Below are 19411 nucleotides of genomic sequence, written 5' to 3'. Positions count from 1 at the left end.
TTTACTCTGCTTTTCCGAGTTCAGTCCAATGTCCAGGTAACTAAACTACCTGCATCTAATGTTTTTTATTTTTCTGGTGTAGCATAATGTTAAAGGAACATACTACTGACCACAAAACCATACATTACGTTTTCACAGACCATCCACAGTCAAGTGCAGCCATAGCCCCATCATTGTGAAATTCTTATTTTTGCTGTTCATCTTAAATCATTGTTCATGTCAATGAGCTTAGGTGCAGTAATCTTTTTTCTAGTAGTGGAAATACAGAATGAGCATAAAGTCTTTTTCTGATTACAAAAATTTATTTCTAAGGAACTATGATAGATATAGCTATGTGGTTTGTTGCAAATGGTAACTTATCTCATGCAGTTTTTATGGGTACCCTTCTGCATGTGCTTTGTATCTAGCATCTCATTTCTCAGTTACATGACTTTTAACCATGGGTAATGTGTCATCAAGATGGTGCACTGCCCACACAGCAGGTTATTTGTTTGCCAGTCCTTGGGTGAAACCTTTCTGGACAGATGGATCAATAGAGGCACTGCAATATCATGGGCACCACATTAACTAGACATAAACCCTTTGCCTTTGTTGTTGTTGTATGTTACAGATGAAGTGTTCAGTTCCCCAGTCCCCAACTTTGAAACACTGGCTGAGTACGGGCTGCTTTAGAGGCAGTGATGAAAGAAATTTTGGCAGACACATGGAGAGAAACTGTGTATTGCCTAGATGTTCTATGGACAACAAAATGAGCACATCTGGAGGTGTATCCATAAAAACATTGAATTAAGCTACAGTTTGCAACATATATGCATTTCTACTGTTTTGTTTCCATAAATATGACTCCTCCTCCTCATGGATTTATGTTCGTTACCAACATCACTAGTTATGTTAGCTGAAACATTTGTTAAAACAGCCATGCCACAGCCATTGCTAAATAAGACAAGCCACTTTTAGGTGCCAAACAATGTGAATATGCTCTGCGGACTTGGATTGTTCCTACGTTGACTTAAGTGGGAACATAGGAATTGTGCTGCAAAACTAAATTTCCCATGCAACCTTGTGAAGAATGATTTAATCACAATATTGTGTAAACTGATCACAAATGGAGCCAGGATACATACTGTCATTTCAGTAATTTGTTGGGATGGGTCCTTTTCCAATGGGCCACTTAGTTGAGACAAATATTTATGAAATTATTAAGGATTAAATAAATATAGCTTTTTGTCAATTAAAAATGTATAGCATAAACGTGAATTAAAATTAATAAGGTTTATTTATCTCGTACATGTTTTGGTGTTAGTAGTAGCAAGAACTTTAAAATACATTAATGGAATTGTAAAGCTTGTGGTTTCCATCTATGGATGTATAAACTATCTGATGCTGTGCAATCCACATCACTTAGTATTTACTCTTTGTCTCCTCTTCCCCTCATAAGAGGTGGGTTCCTCTCATCCTAGGGTCTGAGTGGTCTGTCACTCCTTTCCAATCTTTTCCAACCTATGCCTCATTCCTCCCTGAGGAAGGAACTTTACCTCAAATTAACTTTTAGGATATATAATATGTTTGCTTGTGTCTGTATATGTGTGGATGGATATGTGTGTGTGCGCGAGGGTATACCCGTCCTTTTTTCCCCATAAGGTAAGTCTTTCCGCTCCCGGGACTGGAATGACTCCTTACCCTCTCCCGTAAAACCCACATCCTTTCGTCTTTCCCTCTCCTTCCCTCTTTCCTGATGAGACAACAGTTTGTTGCGAAAGCTTGAATTTTGTGTGTATGTTTGTGTTCGTTTGTGTGTCTGTCGACCTGCCAGCACTTTCATTTGGTAAGTCACATCATCTTTGTTTTTTTATATATATATATATTACATTATTTTACCTGGCATTCAGATTATACATTGCTACTATTTTGTCATATAAACTACATTTTTTCATATCTAGATTGTTGTAGAATTATTGAGCTAGTTTTAGAAAAAAGTGATCTCAATTCAGCCTTGGGAATCTATCATAAAGAGTGAGATAAGTTAATGAATGTGTAAGGCTTCTCCAGCTTTGTCATATGGCGGAGTTACTGGTCTTTTTTCTGTTTTTGTTTCCTTATTCATTTTTTATGTGGTTCTACAAAATAACACTGCTAAATTGCCTCATTATTCATAAGTAGGGACATACCATTCGTCACAACCTTCACTTCAAAATGCAGGGACCTCGGCATAGTGCACCTTTGGTGGTGTGAAATGACCTAGAAAAGAGCTCACATTGGTGCTTCTATTGACAAATATTCTGAATACATAGCAATTCCTTCTTTAGAAACACTATTGGGGATAATTTTAAGAGGATCACAAGGAAGAACATCATAGTGTGTTCCATTAAAATGCAGATTGCTTGTCCCAGTGCAAAAGGACCAAAACCATTAAAAACATAATAGAAGGACATGCCAAATGTTGCAGAATCAGAAACTGGTTGAAGAATTCTTAAGTTCCATATTTTCATAAAACTGATATGTAATCGAGATCATATTCCATCATATCTTCTCATTGTAGTTGAGCTAAAACTATTTCTGATTTGACTTTTTCGTGTGTTGGTAAATAATAAACAAGAAAAATTGCAAGTGATCACAGCTTGGATTACTTTATGACTAGAATGTGTGTAGAAAGCAAGAAATGCGAGAACAGAATCAGAGAGACAAAATGTAGTTGGTATTTAAAAAAAAAGCTGACAGACAGTCTTGCCAGAGATCGATAGAAACAGATTTAGAGTTTAAAAATATTGGCTTCCATAAAAACTCTCAATTTTTATAGACTGGGAAGGGAATGTGGCCAGTTTGTAGAAAACGGCAACAAAAAGTAAAGGAGAGTGTTTTTAAAGTTTCTGGTTAATTTAGGTTACGGAATGGAAAATATAAAACTATTCAAATTTTGTTCTGCTATAATTGCAGAGAGCAGAGTGCATAAAAACCTTCTTAAATCAGATGAGGGAACATGGCCTAAAGACAGTGATTGATAGAAAAATTTAACAAGTTTTGTTCTTGCTTTGTCGTTGCCATCATTTGAATTCTAATGCGCAAAAAAATCCTTAAACATGGAGAAAAGTCCTTGTCTTCATAACAATGTTGTTGTTACATTTTTGAAAGATATCAATCAAAATGGTTCCATATTTTTAATAAAATTTGGGAAACAGAAATTCCGTGTCTGAAGAACAAAGGCTGTAATAATCCCAGTTCTTATGCCAGGTAATCCTCCCCAGGGAATGGAAATTTCCTTTCCAGTTTTTGACACTGAAGAAATCTTGTGTAAGGCACAAGAAGAATCACTGCAGACGATGAGATTCTATTATCTACTCTGAGAGTTAAGGATGCAATGGACAGAAAAGAGTCAACATTGATGGTTTCTGTAAGTGTTAAGTATACCCATCACTGTGTGACATGTAGGACAGACTAAGGTTATGTGGAATTAAGGGCAAGACACTGAAATGGCTACAGACCTGCTTATGAACCAGCATTATTGCACAGTTATTCAAACATGATGAATTCCAAAGTCTCTCAAGAAAAGTAGTTATTTATTAGGTAGCAGTTACTAGTTCAATACGTTTCAGTTTAGTGATTAGTGATCTACCTGATGCCCTTATCCAAGTAGAAGGGAATTAGTAGTCTTATATGCTTATGAGGTAGTTTTATGAATTTTACTTTATAAAAAGTCTCACAGTTATCAAGCAAAGTGAATTGAGCTCTAATGTTATTAGAATGTATCTCAAAAGAAAATGGCTTAAATGAAAAAACTCAATGACATGTTTTCTCTGGCATATAAGACACCAGCTTTTTTAAGCTCATTTATATCCAGTGCCATGTAATCTGTGATGTCAGTTTCATGAAGTTCACTTTTGCTTTCAGACAGCTAAACATTCTTAACTTTCATTGAGATGACACGACAGAATTATTTTGCTGTCTGAGAATGTGACTATACGATTTTAATAATAATAGAAATTGCTGGATGGATCAATACATAAAATAAGGTAAAGGGAACCACTAACGTGTAGGGGATCAATGCCTGGAGCACAGTAGTGCATAACAGAAAGCAGTATTCACACTAGCTTTCAAGCATTGTTTTTATAGCAACAGTACATACATTCAAGCACACAACCATGCAGATACCCAAACACACACACTCATGGCCACATTTGGGTGCCTGTGTGGTTATGAGTGTGAATGTGTGTACTGTTGCTAGAAAAGCAGTTACTGCTCAAAAGTAGTGTGAATGCTGTTTTCTATTGTGTTACTGTGTTCCACGCATTAATCTGCTATAGGTGAATGGTTGCCTTTCCCTTATTTTATGTATTACTGTGCAATTCTAATTATCTCTTTCTTAAAGTGTCAGAGATTTTCTTGCTATACTAATATAATTTGTGGAATTTCCTTTTCATCCAAATCACAACTATGCAGGCTGGGTCAAGTCACTTATTAAATAAAGCATTTTAGTCAAGTACAATACCTGTTGCCCTCATGAGCACCCGAAACAGAATAAGCCTGCTCCTTGCTGTGCTGTGCCCTTCCCACACCATCTATGTGATGACTCATTTGTCTACCACAGAGTGTGTGTGTTCACAAGCTTACTAAAATGTGGAAGAATGGCCCATGATTATTTGTTATATTTACAAAATGCCTTTGCCTTGTATTGTCACAATACCCCCACCACATTTTCCCTCCATATTTTCTTATGACTAAAATGAAAGGCAAAAGGAAAAGAAGAAAAAATACTGGTGCCCACAAGGAAAATAAATGACTCTAAAAATAAAGCAAAAATGTTAACAAGTTTTGAGAGGAAGTAAATGGAAGCATATAATAAAGATTTACTGAAGGCACTTTCCGTAAAAAACATCAGTGCAAAAACATAAATCAAACAGTACAGTTTAATTTTATAACTATCTACAAATCATTCTTGAATGGTGTCAGTCCATCAGGTTATTGTGAAATGCATATGAACAGTTGTATTCTGCCACCTTTACTGGGTATGCTGTTCAACAAAACAAACATTTATTAACACTAGGTAAATGAAAATGGCACCTAAAATCAGTTTTAAATAGAAAAGTATTTGTGAACTCTACAGCAAACCACATTTTTCCTGTAGATTTGTGTTTACCCATTTATAACAGATGACTAAATAATTATACTGTTTAGTCTTCAAAAGTATATTTACAGAAACAGGGATTCCCTTCCAGATTAAAACACACACACACACACACACACACACACACACACACACACAGTCTGACAGTCAGTAGCGAGCCAGCAGGTGTGTTGGACCGTCCATCGAGCTACAGGCCCCCTTGAAGATGTCTCCTACTGACGGGGACGAAACGTTGGGAATTGATACAAAATTCATCAACCGGCCATGGCATAACAGCCCGGACAATCATAATGGACATGTCATTTTCGGCCGTGAAAGTCTACATTTTAATATCCATTGACTCTAAACACCGTCCTTAAATGTGCAAGTTCCTTAGGCAAATTTTCTGTGTCCAGCACCGTATGTACACTGTGCACAAGGGTTTTTAAGTACACTCATGGTCTGGGATGGGTGATGGCAACTTGAAGAGTGCAAGTTCAAATCAGTGTGAGTGGGCTTACAATAGACAGAATGTCCCATCGAACCGTCACCCTTCCATTTAACCGAAACATCCAGGAATGGAAGGCAGCCATCTTTCTCTAGTTCCATAGTAAATCAAATATTCTCATAGATGGAGTTAAGATGATGAAAAAACTCCATTAACTTTTCTTCTCCATGGTGCCACACTATGAAAGTATCAGCAACGTATCTCCAAAAAACAGTTGGTTTACAACCTGTGATTCAAGTGCTCGCTCCTCAGAATTCTCCATAAAAAAGTTAGCCACCAAAGGAGACAGAGGGCTGCCCATGGTGACACCATCAGACTGTTCAAAATATTCCTGGTTAAACATAAAATAAGTTATGGAAAGAGCATGTCGAAGCAAATCAGTGACGTCCAGTTCAAACTGTTGACCAATTAGAATCAAGGAATCCACAACAGGTACTTTTGTGAAAAGAGAAACTACATCAAAACTCACCAGAAGATCTGAACTACTTAAGTGGAGAGCCCCCAGTCTGTTGATAAAATCAGCAGAGTTCCGTATATGATGTGAACATTAGCCAACAAATGGTCTCAATATAAAAGCTAGATGTTTGGCTAAATGATATGTGGGTGCGTCAATATTACTCACTATAGGCCGTAAAGGCAGACCTTCTTTATGCACTTTAGGAAGACCATACAATCACGGTGTGCGGTTAAGACCACACGGCAGCGTTCCACCGAGACTGTATGGTCTCCCTAAAGTGCATAAAGAAGGTCTGCCTTTACAGCCTATAGTGAGTAATATTGACGCACCCATATATCATTTAGCCAAACATCTAGCTTCTTTATTGAAACCATTTGTTGGCAAGTGTTCACATCATATACAGAACTCTGCTGATATTATCAACAGACTGTGGGCTCTCCACTTAAGTAGTTCAGATCTTCTGGTGAGTTTTGATGTAGTTTCTCTTTTCACAAAAGTACCTCTTGCAGATTCCTTGATTCTAATTGGTCAACAGTTTGAATTGGACGTCACTGCTTTGTTTCGGCATGCTCTTTCCTCAACTTATTTTATGTTTAACCAGGAATATTTTGAACAGTCTGATGGTGTTGCCATGGGCAGCCCTCTGTCTCCTCTGGTGGCTAACCTTTTTATGGAGGATTTTGAGGAGTGATCACTTGAATCAGGGGTTTGTAAACCAACTGTTGTTTGGAGATATGTCGATGATACTTTTATAGTGTGGCTCCATGGAAAAGAAAAGTTAATGGAGTTTTTTCATCATCTTAACTCCATCCATGAGAATATTTGATTTACTATGGAACTAGAGAAAGATGGCTGCCTTCCATTCCTGGATGTTTCGGTTAAATGGAAGGGTGACGGCTCGGTGGGACATTCTGTCTATTATAAGCCCACTCACACTGATTTGTACTTGCATTCTTCAAGTTACCATCACCCATCCTAGACCATGAGTGTACTTAAAACCCTTGTGCACAAGGCACATACAGTGCTGGATGCAGAGAATTTGCCTAAGGAACTTGCATATTTAAGGACGGTGTTCAGAGACAATGGATACTCAACCCGGCAAATTAAAAGGGCCTTCTCTACTAGAGCCAGGAATCGTGAAGTGGATAAAGAGGAGAATGCGCCAGCCAAGACCGTAGCTTTTCTTCCCTTCGTTCGAAATATCTCCTTCAAGATAGTGAGGATTCTTAATAATTTTCATGTAAAAGTGGTTTTTCATCCACCTTCTAAGATATCAGATTTGCTGGGATCAGTGATGGATGACTTGTTACTACGGAAGGTGAGAATTTACAAAACACCGTGTCAATGAGGTATGGCCTATATAGGACAGACAACGCATACAGTGGAAGAGTGTTGTACAGAACATCAACATTGCACTCACCTCCTGCAACCCAGTAAGTCTGCAGTTGCAGAACATTGTATTTCTAATGGACATTCAATGGAGTATGACAAAGCTTCGATTTTGGCCACAGCAAGAACTTTTTGGGACTCCATTGTCAAAGAATCCGTTGAAATATGCATTGTGTGAAATCTAATAAACCGTGACAGTGGTTACCAATTGAATAATGCATGGAATCCCGTCATCTCCAAAATTTGCGGAGTGGTCCTTCTGTCTCCGCAACTGCAATGCATGTGTGGCAGTACTATCAGCACACTATATAAGATGGAACAGAGAACGTCTTCTTCAGTCCTCGTTCAGCTCACCTGAAGAGGGATGGCAGTTACCCAACCAAAATATCGTGCATTGAAGTTTACTTTGACCGGCTGCAAGCCCGAAATCTTTTTGAATACTTGATTTATTGCTTTAGATCAGGATCTTATTTTCAGAATATTCAAAGTGGTAGCATATCTAAATATCCATCTCATGTAATTACCATACACAATTAAATTGTAATTTAAGAAAAGTGGTTACAAATAAACACAGTGTATTCATTAAAATAGCGAAAATGTTCTCAGTGGTAAAATGGTAAACATTGCCTATTCTTTACGGCAATAAACAAATTTAAATCTACATGACCAATGAAAATAGTACTCAAAATTTCATCAGCCGTAACACAGAAACCGTACATTCCCCATTTATCAGGATGCTATTTATACCTTGCAATATACATAAAATAAATGAATACATAAAATGATTGAAACAATAAATGCTACTGCCCAGATTTCTTCAGTAAATATTCACAAATGGAGCAGAACAGTTAATAAAACTAAAAATCATGCAAACACTTAGAAATGATAAAACACTATTAATCCTTATTTACACACACACACACACACACACACACACACACACACACACACACCATCATTACTTAAATATTTCATCATACAGTCAACTTTATGTACCTTCAGCTCACAAATGTTTCTTAAACTGGAGGATAAATAAGTTTATAGATTTGACGTGGGATATCTCCACTATTTCGTAAGGCCCATTGATAACTTCTAAAGAGTTCTTTATGCCAGGATTCTGGCTGCAGCAGCTGGGGATAGTGGTCATTTGTACATGGGATGTGCCTGCTTGTGTGAATGTGTGTGTGTTTTCTGAAGAACTATGCCCAAAAGCTCAATGTGTAGCAGTTTTTGTTGTACGTGTGTGCAACTCAACATATCATCATTATGGTGAGTAGCAATCGATCCTTTTTCATGACCTTCATTTATTCCTCAGTAACACTAGGTCCCCAGTGTGAAACTTATCTCCTTTTCATCTCATTATGAATTTCCTTCCTTTTTGGAGGACTTTTTTCAGTGACCTGCTTAACCATCTCCTTCTCTTTCTGTTTGTGTGATCACAAACTTGAATTAATTGGTTTGCCAGTAATTTCCTTGTGTCTATTGGCACAGACAGACCAATTCCTCCCAGTTCCTCTCATTGTAGGGATGCCTGTTGCTGAAACTCCAATTATTGTCAGCTCTGGTGTCATCTCCATCCTGCAACTTCTTAATCACTTCACATAAATTTCCCATTTCCAACATATTATCAGCATCACCAAACTTGCGTAATTGACATTTTCTAACAGTTGTCTCTAAGGTACATATTTTTGGGCTTAATTCCCTTGGTTTTCCAGGTTCGGATTATACTTCCCATTTATTTCACCTACAGTAAAAGTACTTCTGCTTCAACGTTTTCAATGTTATAAAAAAAATCCATCTACAATAAATATACTTCCATACAAAAAAGTGAAGCACCCAGGAAACATGATCAGATATAAATGTAACTTTATACATGTGGACACCATTAATGGGTATATAAATGAGGAGAGTTGCAGTTGTGCATTTTTAGTGTTATTACTAGATCTGGTAGAGTGTATAAGTGGTGTGAACAGTGTCAGATGTTGAGTGATCACTGCAAAGGACATGGAAATACTGTATACTTCTGTGAGACACGGAGAGCTTGAAAGGAGTCTCATTGTGGGTCTCCATTTGGCCAGCTGGTGGACTCTTGCAATATCCAGATCTGTCAGGCACTGTGATGTGACAATGGCCTGGTGCTGTACTACATGGGAATGTGAGGGCAAGCAAACTCATTGTCAAGGTTCTGGTCAACCACATCTAACCACCACAAGAGGGTATTGCTGTACAGTGTGCTTGAACACCTCCACATCGGTGCCTACCATCCAAGAGCAGGTAGTGGACCTGTAACATTATTTCTCCTCCTGCACCATTGGTCAGAGACTAGCAGCAGCAGGATGAGATCATTACTGTCTCATGCATGGACTGGCAACCCGATGACACAAACAGCTGTGTTTGGAGTGTTACTGTGACTAGGAAGTGTGGACAGCTGATGAATGATGTTGTATTGTCTTCAATGATGACTCGTGGTTCGGCACTACCCTGGATCACCATAGTTGGTGAGTGTGGTGGCAACCTGGTTAGAGGTCCTATTTCTCCAATGTTTTGAAGAGGTACAGCAGTTTTACTCCTTGGGTCATGTTATGTGCTAATAGTGATTGAGGGAAATCTGACTGACAGCATGAAACATTGTAGACATCATGCATACTCATGTGTTACGCTTCATGACTAGGACATTATCATGGTGGCATTTTTGAACAGAACAATGCTTGTCCACACACGGCATGTGTTTCCACGAACTGTTATGATGTTGAGGAACTCCCGTAGCTAGCGGATCCCTAGATCTGTCCCTGATGGAATGTGTGGAACCAACTTGGATGTCAACTTCATCCTAGCACCAGTACCCATGATATCAAGAATCATTTGCAACAGTTGTGGGCCATCTTGCCTCAGGAGAGGATACAACAGCTTTGACATCCTTCCCAAGTGAATCAGTACATGTATGCTGTGCAGAGGGGATGCAATGTTATACTGATAAATGATGTCATACTGCCATATTCTGTGTAAATTTGACACAGTTTTACAGTCACTAAAATAACATTATATACCCTCTCTGTTCATGATGTTTCATTGTGTTTCCTCCTTCCTTTCTGGGTGAATCACTGTTTTTGTCAGGCATTGTAAAATCATGAACAACATAAAAATCAGGAATGTATCATCAAAAATATTTTACTTGTGAAACCACAGGATTTTTGACAAACATTGACATCCACTTTAGTCACTCCAACTTTCAGTCCCTCGTACCTAGCCACGTTTTCTGGCTGTTACCAATATTAAAACACTTTACTTTCTTTTATAGTATGTACACCCTCTAGCTTGTGATCTGTTCTGTCGATCTCATCCCTAACCTCACCATTCAACCAGATGCAAACACTTGAGTAACGATCTATTCCTGACTTTAGCTTATTTACAATAATGTCGAATCCCTTACATAACATATTTTCCTTTGACTGGATACTATCCTTAGTTTTACCTCCCTGATCCTCAATACTTCATTTGATTTCAAGTACTTATTTATTCACTTTCTCTGGAGCTTGTAATATTAGCTTAGCAAATCCACGTTCATTTCACCGTTATTCATTGTATCTTTGGCGATGTTGTCTCAAGATTCACTGTCCTAGGTGGCTTTAACACAAATAACATCTGACCAATTCATTTTTATACTCCACTTAAAATTACCAAAACAAGTCTAAAAAACACAGCACCATGCAAGACAGTGTTCTTTTCATTATTTGTACTTACCTGTTGGAGGCCTGCTGCTTTCCACCAAATGCACAAATTCTGTATGCTACTCTGCCCCATTCTGTTCCTTTCACTGCGTGGCCATGACCGCTGCTAACCCATTCCCTGCTGCCTTTAACAGATTTCTGCTCAACAGTGCCATATAGTACAATTAGTAGTTTATCCATGCCAAACTTGCTGTAATTTTCATAGTTCTCAGTGTTTTGCAATATTGCTTTATGCTTCAAAATAACTCTTGGAATTCTCATTGTCTGCATTCTTTTCAGATTCTTTTCAAGCATAAAGCATGACTTCAGGCATGCGTGCTATTTCACCAAGCACATCCAAAACAGGTCCCCATGTTGTGATGGTCTATTATAATTGTTAGAATGAAAACTCGTAAATACTTTCAGATGAAGGAATAAATGTACAATTCTAACAAGATGACTTACAAACTTGCCCTCACTGGTTTGGTTCATATTGACATTGTGTGTAGGGCATGACTAAGACTTCAGCATGTGTAAATATGAAGATTAAACTCTCTCAACTGTTTTTGAGAAAATCAAGTTTGAAAATATTAGCAAAGCTAATATACTGTGTATGGTTGTTAATATTCAAGTAGTTTGCTGTGAAGCAGGTAACCACATAATTTCTTAAGCACAAGGTCTCTGGATCAAACCTCGCTGCCAGTGCTTTTTTGTTTCCACTTAATTCTAACAACAGATAGTGACTGTAAATTATCAGTATTTAATGATTCATTTATTATTTTCATCATCTTATTTATGGAGAAAAAAAATTGCAAGGAAATTGGAAATAAAATAAGGGTACATAAGAACTTTGGTCAGTATATTTATTTTATTTTATTGTATCTACATTTGTGTAAAGTATAATTTATAATCTATGAAGTAATGCACGAATCAGGATGATACTGATCATAGAAACATGGAAAAAAATAATTAGTGCTACATACAGTGCATGTAATGAATGCCAAATTTTTGCATGTGCATGGTTTTTCAATGTGTCTGTTGCAAAACAAACTTGGTTTACAGTCCTAAATGGTTCTTGGTCATTGCACAGTATTGCTGTGTACCCACATATTTAAGGATATCACTGAATATTGCTGCAGACAACTGATGGTTTACGATTAATTGAATTTTTATGCAGTCTTCTTTAGAAGCCGGCTCTGTATTCTGTTCGATGATGTAAGCACAATTTTGTAGTCATTTTATAAGGTTGTTCACCTGCCTGTAAAAATAAATATAGCTAGGTTGCACCAACGGAGTACATTTTGGTGGAATTACTTTAATACCACACTTCAGCAGACCCTCTGCACCCTGAAAAGTTTAGTCATGCATCTCAGGTCCATTTGTCTGCCCCTAAGATCGAGGAGCAAAAGAAATTTTACTTCTCTTGTATATGTCTTCAATCTGTCAGTTAGAAAATTCTTGCATAATGCTGTTCTGAAGTTGTTGGACTTTGAAAATATCATAGTATTTTTGTATTTGTGTGTGTGTACCATCAACTGATATTTTTCACCCTTGATCCAAATTACCCAGTGTTCTCTTCTTTCATGATAAATAGTATGAAAATAATAAATGAATCATTAAATATTGACAATTTGCATTGTAATGATAAATCTGTTGTTAGTATTACCTTTTCTTGAAGAAAACTGGCAGCGAGGTTCAATCGAGGGGCCTCATGCTTAAGAAACTAAATACTCACTCACTCACTCACTCACTCACTCACTCACTTGGCTGCAGACTCGAATAGTGGCGGCCATACAAAGTGTATTAGCACACCCAAGATTTTCAAACTCAGTGCTCTCGAAAAGAGTTGAGAGTGGTGTCTTCCTATGTACATATGTTGAAGCCCCACTTCTGCCTTACACACTCTGGCCACTGTCTCCAGTTGCTGTGGCCCAACTGCCAGACTCACAGTTCTCTGTGGCATATTTGAGGTACACACTTATTTTAATTACTGCAGTGTTTGTGCTTTGGTTGGTTGGTTGGTTGGTTGGTTGGTTAGTTACTTACTTACTTACTTACTTACTTAGTTACTTTCATGTTCCATAGATCATTTTGCACAATAAATTGTCATGATATGAAACAAGTCATTTTACATTCATATTGCAAATTAATTTGTACTTCTATTTGTACTCTAAACATCGCCATATATATTTTTTCTTATAGATTGAATTTGCTTAAGTATTCAGGCAGTTGATGCTGGGTTCCTTGACTAGCAGAAGGCGTTCAGTACAGTTCCATACTGTTGCCTAGAGAATGAGATATTAGCTCAGGTACAAAGGAAATATCAGTAATCAGTGTCTTTGTCCTTGATGCTTCTTCCAGAGTCAGAGGCATTATCTTGTTTCTAAGACCATAGAGTAAATCAACATGTTCTGTGATCTCATTAGGACCATTGTCAGATTGAAGCAGTTTTCTTATTTGGCAATAACTAACTTGTAAAGGTCTTGCTTATAAAAATGACATTGCCATTCAGTTGGTTGCAGATTTATGCAGAGTAGTCGTACCACTACTACAACTATGGCAACTGTAGATTACACAGATTATTCCTGAATACAGGATTATTTGTAACCTTTGATTTTCTCATAAGACTGTAAATTAATGTACCTGTGAAACATACATCCTGTTATCACTGTGTGTCAATAAGGAACAGTGTTAATGAAATTCTGTTATATATAATTTTTTTCAGTCAGAACCTGAAGACTATTGCGTCATCAGCCAGTAACACATGGGGATTATTCCTGTTAATTCTTCTTCTCGGTTATGCTCTTGTGGCTGTTCCTCGATCACTATGGAATGCGAGTAAGAAAGGTTATTCTCTAAACTATGCATATTTCAAAGCTGGAAAACTGAGTTTAGAGAAGCTGGAAGCTGAAGAAGCACTTGACGATGTTTTGGAGGTTTGTTTCTGCCATTAGATTTTGGAACATTTTTTGTTATTTAGTTATTGAAAGAATGGTGTTATTGAAATAGGGTAGCACATGAAAAGAATTGATTTAATAAAACAAGTTTCTCTGCAATGCCATTATACAGAGCCAATATGTTAATATTCATTTTATAAATTCAAATACCTTTTTCTTGCTGCAATATATATTTATGTTCAAGATGTTTTTAGCCATTTAAATTAAGGTATCTTTGGTGGATTTAATGTGGAGTGTTCATATCTCTCTCTCTCTCTCTCTCTCTCTCTCTCTCTCTCTCTCTCTCTCTCTCTCCCCCCCCCCCTCCCTCCTCCCCCCCCCCCCTCTCCCTCCTCCTCCCCGCCCCCCTCTCAAAGTTATTGGTTGGTTTCCTGTGAATGGACTTTGAAAATACACAGTACATCCAATTTTCTGCTGCCGGGAGTGCAGTTCCTTCAATAAATATAACACATCACCAGAAGTCATTGTAGTAGGTAGAGCAGGAAACAGCCTGGCGAAAGACAAAAATTACAACTTTGGAGGTGACCTGGATGGAATAAGAGTAGCAACTTCACACACAAGTGTGAGTTTAGTGGAGCTCTTAGAGAACCATGACAAGTCCTGAGTTAACGCTGCTGTGAGCCATGTGAACACAGAGTTGAGCAGGATGCTGCTGACTGAAATGAAATCTCAATATGAGTATAGTGCCTATTGCTACAATTGGGAGCTGGGGATGCACTAGACATGGCTCACACATTAACGAGAAGATAGAGATAAATTGGCTGAGCTTCTTGCAGAAAGTGTATGAGGGGCTACTGTCGCACACAGCAAGATCCCTCTGCCTAGTTAGTTACATGTTCCATTGATCAGTCTCGCAGTAAACCGTTATGATATGAAATGTGTCAAGTGCATAAGAAATGCACACATGAATCAAGAAAAAAGCTTAAAATTTTTATTACCTGCCCCATTCCCTTAAATGGCACAAAATGCATATATTATACCAATATATTTATTTATTCCTATTCAAGAATTCATCTATGGTATAGAAGGAGTTGTCAAGGAGATATGGATTTCAATTTATTTTTGGAACTATTACTGCTGTCTGTCAGACTTTTATTTCATCTGGTAATTTATCGAAACATTTTACAGCAGCATATTTTACCCCTTTCTGTGCCAAGGATAGGTTAAGTAGAGGATAGTGTAAGTCTCTCTTTCTTCTGGTATTATTATCATGAATGTCACTGTTGCTTTTAAACTGGCCCATGTTGTTGAGAACAAATGTCATTACTGAGGAAATGACCTGTGAGGCTGTTGTAAGACTTCCTAACCTTTTAAACAGGTGCCTACAAGCTGTGCGACTATGAACTGCACACGTTATTCTAACGACTTTCTTTTGAGTAGTGCATACTTTCTGTCTAAGTGTTGAGTTATCGCCACTGCTGTGACCGAGCGGTTCTAGGCGCTTCATTCTGGAACTGCGTGACCTCTACTGTCGCAAGTTCGAATCCTGCGTCGGGCATGGATGTGTGTGATGTCCTTAGGTTAGTTAGGTTTAAGTAGTTCTAAGTTCTATGGGACTTATGACCCCAGATGTAAAGTCCCCATAGTGCTCAGAGCCATTTGAACCATTTTTTTGTTGAGTTACCCCAAAATATTATTCCGTATGACATCAGAGAGTGAAAGTATGCAAAGTATGTTAGCTTACTAATTTCTGTGTCCTCAAAATTGGCAATTATTCTGGTAGCAAAAGTTGCTGAACCTAGTCGCTTTAGGAGTTCCAGAATGTGAATTTTCCAATTAAGATTCTCATTTATATGTACACCCAAAAACTTTGTATACTCTACTGTGGCTGCTGACTTCTGGTAATGTGTTATATTTATTGAAGGAACTGCACTCCCGCCAGCAGAAAATTGGATGTTCTGTGTATTTTCAAAGTCCATTCACAGAAAACCAACCAATAACTTTTCTAAAGACATTATTTGTTTCATTGTGTATTGGAGTTTCTTTTACTGGATTAATAATGATGTTTGTATCATCAGCAAACAGTGTCAGTTTAGGTTCTTGTTTCACATAAGAAGGGAGGTCATTCAAATATATCAAGAACAGAAGGGGAACCATGATCGAACACTGTGGAACACCTAATTTTATTTCATCCCAGTTAGATGAATTTCCTTAAATCCCTTAAACCATATCAAGAAACTTTTTGCTTCCTGTTCTGTAGATATTACTTAAACCACTCACATGCTGTTCCATTTACACCATAGAATTGTAATTTCTGTAGCATAACGTCTTGGTTCACTCAATCCAATGCTTTGGATAAGTCACAGAAAATTCCTATTGGTGGCATTCTACTATTTCAAGACTCTGTTATGTGGGCAGTGAAATTCTATATTGCTGCCTCAGTGGAACAGAATTTTTGAAATTTGAACTGTGATTAACTAAGTATCCCATTACTGTTGAAATGGCTAACCGCTGTTGAGTACATTACTTTCTCGACAATTTTTGAAAGTGCTGTCAGCAGGGCTACTGGCCGGTAATTATTGACATCTGTGGTGTCCTGTTTTTTTTTTGTAGAGAGACCTGACAATGGCATATTTTAAACTATCTGCTGGCATCAGAAGATGCCTTCTTTTAGATTATAGTCAGGAATCATACACCCTGTTGTGAAATAAGTTAAAACAACATAATAGTCCCACAAAATGCTGAAGAATGCCCAGAAAAGTATGGTTAGCTTATTTATTCAGAATTTTAGAGGATTTAATAACAACCTAGTAGAGATTCTTGTCTGTTTCAAGAATTTAGAGATCTCTGAAAAGACAGATGCCCAGTGCCTATGTGAGTGCCCGGTAACCATAGGAATAGAGAAGTTAAATATGAAAGATTACACTCTAGAACCTTACCAATAATGAACTAATATGGAAAAAGGAGTAGTTGGTATATATATTAAGACAGAACACAAACTCATAGACATTAGAACAAATAGATTTTCTAGTGATCAGCACATAGAAGTGTGCACATGTAAATTAAAATGGAATAATAGTTAACTTATAATTGTAACTGTATATAGTTTCCAACTGGGTAATTTTGAGCCATTTGACTCCTTACTAAACTGTCTGCTAGACAGCAGCAAGCTCTCTCTGATCATGATGCACAGTTACTTAGGATACAGTGCCTTCCAGTACAGATACTTCTTGGTAGAAATCAGAATAATTAATGATTCAAAGACAAGCATTTTTAAGAGTAGTTTACAGGAAATGACTTGGGATGAAATGTATGGTGAACCAAATGCTGACATAAAATTTAACCTATTCCATGATAAATTCAATTCATTATTTGAAAACGGCTTTCTGCCTCAGCTAGTCAGAAATGGCATTATACGAGGTGCATTCAAGTTCTAAGGCCTCCGATTTTTTTTTGTCCGGACTGGAAAGAGATAGAAACATGTGCATTGTTTTAAAATGAGGCCGTGTTCATCGTCAATACGTCCCAGAGATGGCAGCACCATATGGCAGATGGAATTTTACCGCCAGTGGCGAGAATGAGAACTGTTTTAAATACTTAAAATGGCGACGTTTTCCTTACTTGAACAGCGTGCAATCATTCGTTTTCTGAATTTGCGTGGTGTAAAACCAATTAAAATTCATCGACAGTTGAAGGAGACATGTGGTGATGGAGTTATGGATGTGTCGAAAGTGCGTTAGTGGATGCGACAGTTTAATGAAGGCAGAACATCGTGTGACAACAAACCAAAACAACCTCGGGCTCGCACAAGCCGGTCTGATGACACGATCGAGAAAGTGGAGAGAATTGTTTTGGGGGATCGCCGAATGACTGTTGAACAGATCACCTCCAGAGTTGGCATTTCTGTGGGTTCTGTGCACACAATCCTGCATGACGACCTGAAAATGCGAAAAGTGTCATCCAGGTGGGTGCCACGAATGCTGACGGACGACCACATGGCTGCCCGTGTGGCATGTTGCCAAGCAATGTTGACGCGCAACGAAAGCATGAATGGGACTTTCTTTTTGTCGGTTGTGACAATGGATGAGACATGGATGCCATTTTTCAATCCAGAAACAAAGCGCCAGTCAGCTCAATGGAAGCACACAGATTCACCGCCACCAAAAAAATTTCGGGTAACCGCCAGTGCTGAAAAAATGATGGTATCCATGTTCTGGGACAGCGAGGGCGTAATCCTTACCCATTGCGTTCCAAAGGGCACTTCCTGCACTGCAACAAAAACGTCCGGGAAGGGCTGCGCGTGTGCTGTTTCACCAAGACAACGCACCCGCACATCGAGCTAACGTTACGCAACAGTTTCTTCGTGATAACAACTTTGAAGTGATTCCTCATGCTCTCTACTCACCTGACCTGGCTCCTAGTGACTTCTGGCTTTTTCCAACAATGAAAGACACTCTCCGTGGCCGCACATTCACCAGCCGTGCTGCTATTGCCTCAGCGATTTTCCAGTGGTCAAAACAGACTCCTAAAGAAGCCTTCACCGCTGCCATGGAATCATAGCGTCAGCATTGTGAAAAATGTGTACGTCTGCAGGGTGATTACGTCGAGAAGTAACGCCAGTTTCCTCGATTTCGGGTGAGTAGTTAATTAGAAAAAAAATCGGAGGCCTTAGAACTTGAATGCACCTCGTACAGCCATTTAAAAAAACCATGGCTCACTAGAGGAATTAAAGGATATTGTGAAAGGAAAAGGATAATGTATCTGTTGACAACAACAAAGCTCCTGTAGTAGTTGAACACTGCAGAAACAACTCAAGATTACTGAGAAAAGTTGTTAAAAATTAGGGAATATACACATTATATTATAAACCACTAATTCCAAAACCAGATTTAAAGCTATTTGGAGTGTAGTGAAAAGAAAGACAGGGTAACAATCCTCAGAACAGGATAACATCAGTCGCAGTTAGCAGATATGTTTAATAAACATTTCTTAAATGTAGTCAAAAATGTAGGGACAAGCAGTTCAAGAGAACAATCAGAACAGTATGTTGAAAACGCAACTCTCAAAAAATTCCATTATATGGATGTCTCATCCACTTCTCCTTCTGAAAATTAGAAAATTATATATTCTCTTAAAAATAAAAGCTGATCTGGATCTGACAGTGTTTCCAACAAAGTACTAAATACTTGTTCCCATATAATAAGCACTATCTTTTCTGAAATACGTAATGCATCACTAACTGGTCATTTTTCCAGAGAGACTGAAGGAGAGTCATCAATAACTTCTGAGCCATTTCATTGCTGACATCATTTTCCAAAATGTTTGAGGCAGTCGTGTATTCTAGAATAATATTCT

The 19411-nt window shown here is 38.0% G+C and overlaps 1 protein-coding gene across 1 annotated transcript in view; it reads left to right on the top strand.

Moving 5' to 3' along the window:
* LOC126185024 (LMBR1 domain-containing protein 2 homolog) overlaps positions 1–19411 on the top strand; it is a 125476-nt gene that overhangs the window by 55097 nt on the left and 50968 nt on the right. The window contains exon 4 of the mRNA XM_049927753.1: positions 13885–14095. Coding sequence (XP_049783710.1) covers positions 13885–14095 — 211 coding nt within the window. The remainder of the gene's footprint in view (positions 1–13884; positions 14096–19411) is intronic.

Source organism: Schistocerca cancellata, chromosome 4 (genome assembly GCF_023864275.1).
Source record: "Schistocerca cancellata isolate TAMUIC-IGC-003103 chromosome 4, iqSchCanc2.1, whole genome shotgun sequence".
NCBI classification, from domain to species: Eukaryota; Metazoa; Arthropoda; class Insecta; order Orthoptera; family Acrididae; genus Schistocerca; species Schistocerca cancellata.
This window is presented reverse-complemented; position numbering and strand designations above follow the sequence as displayed.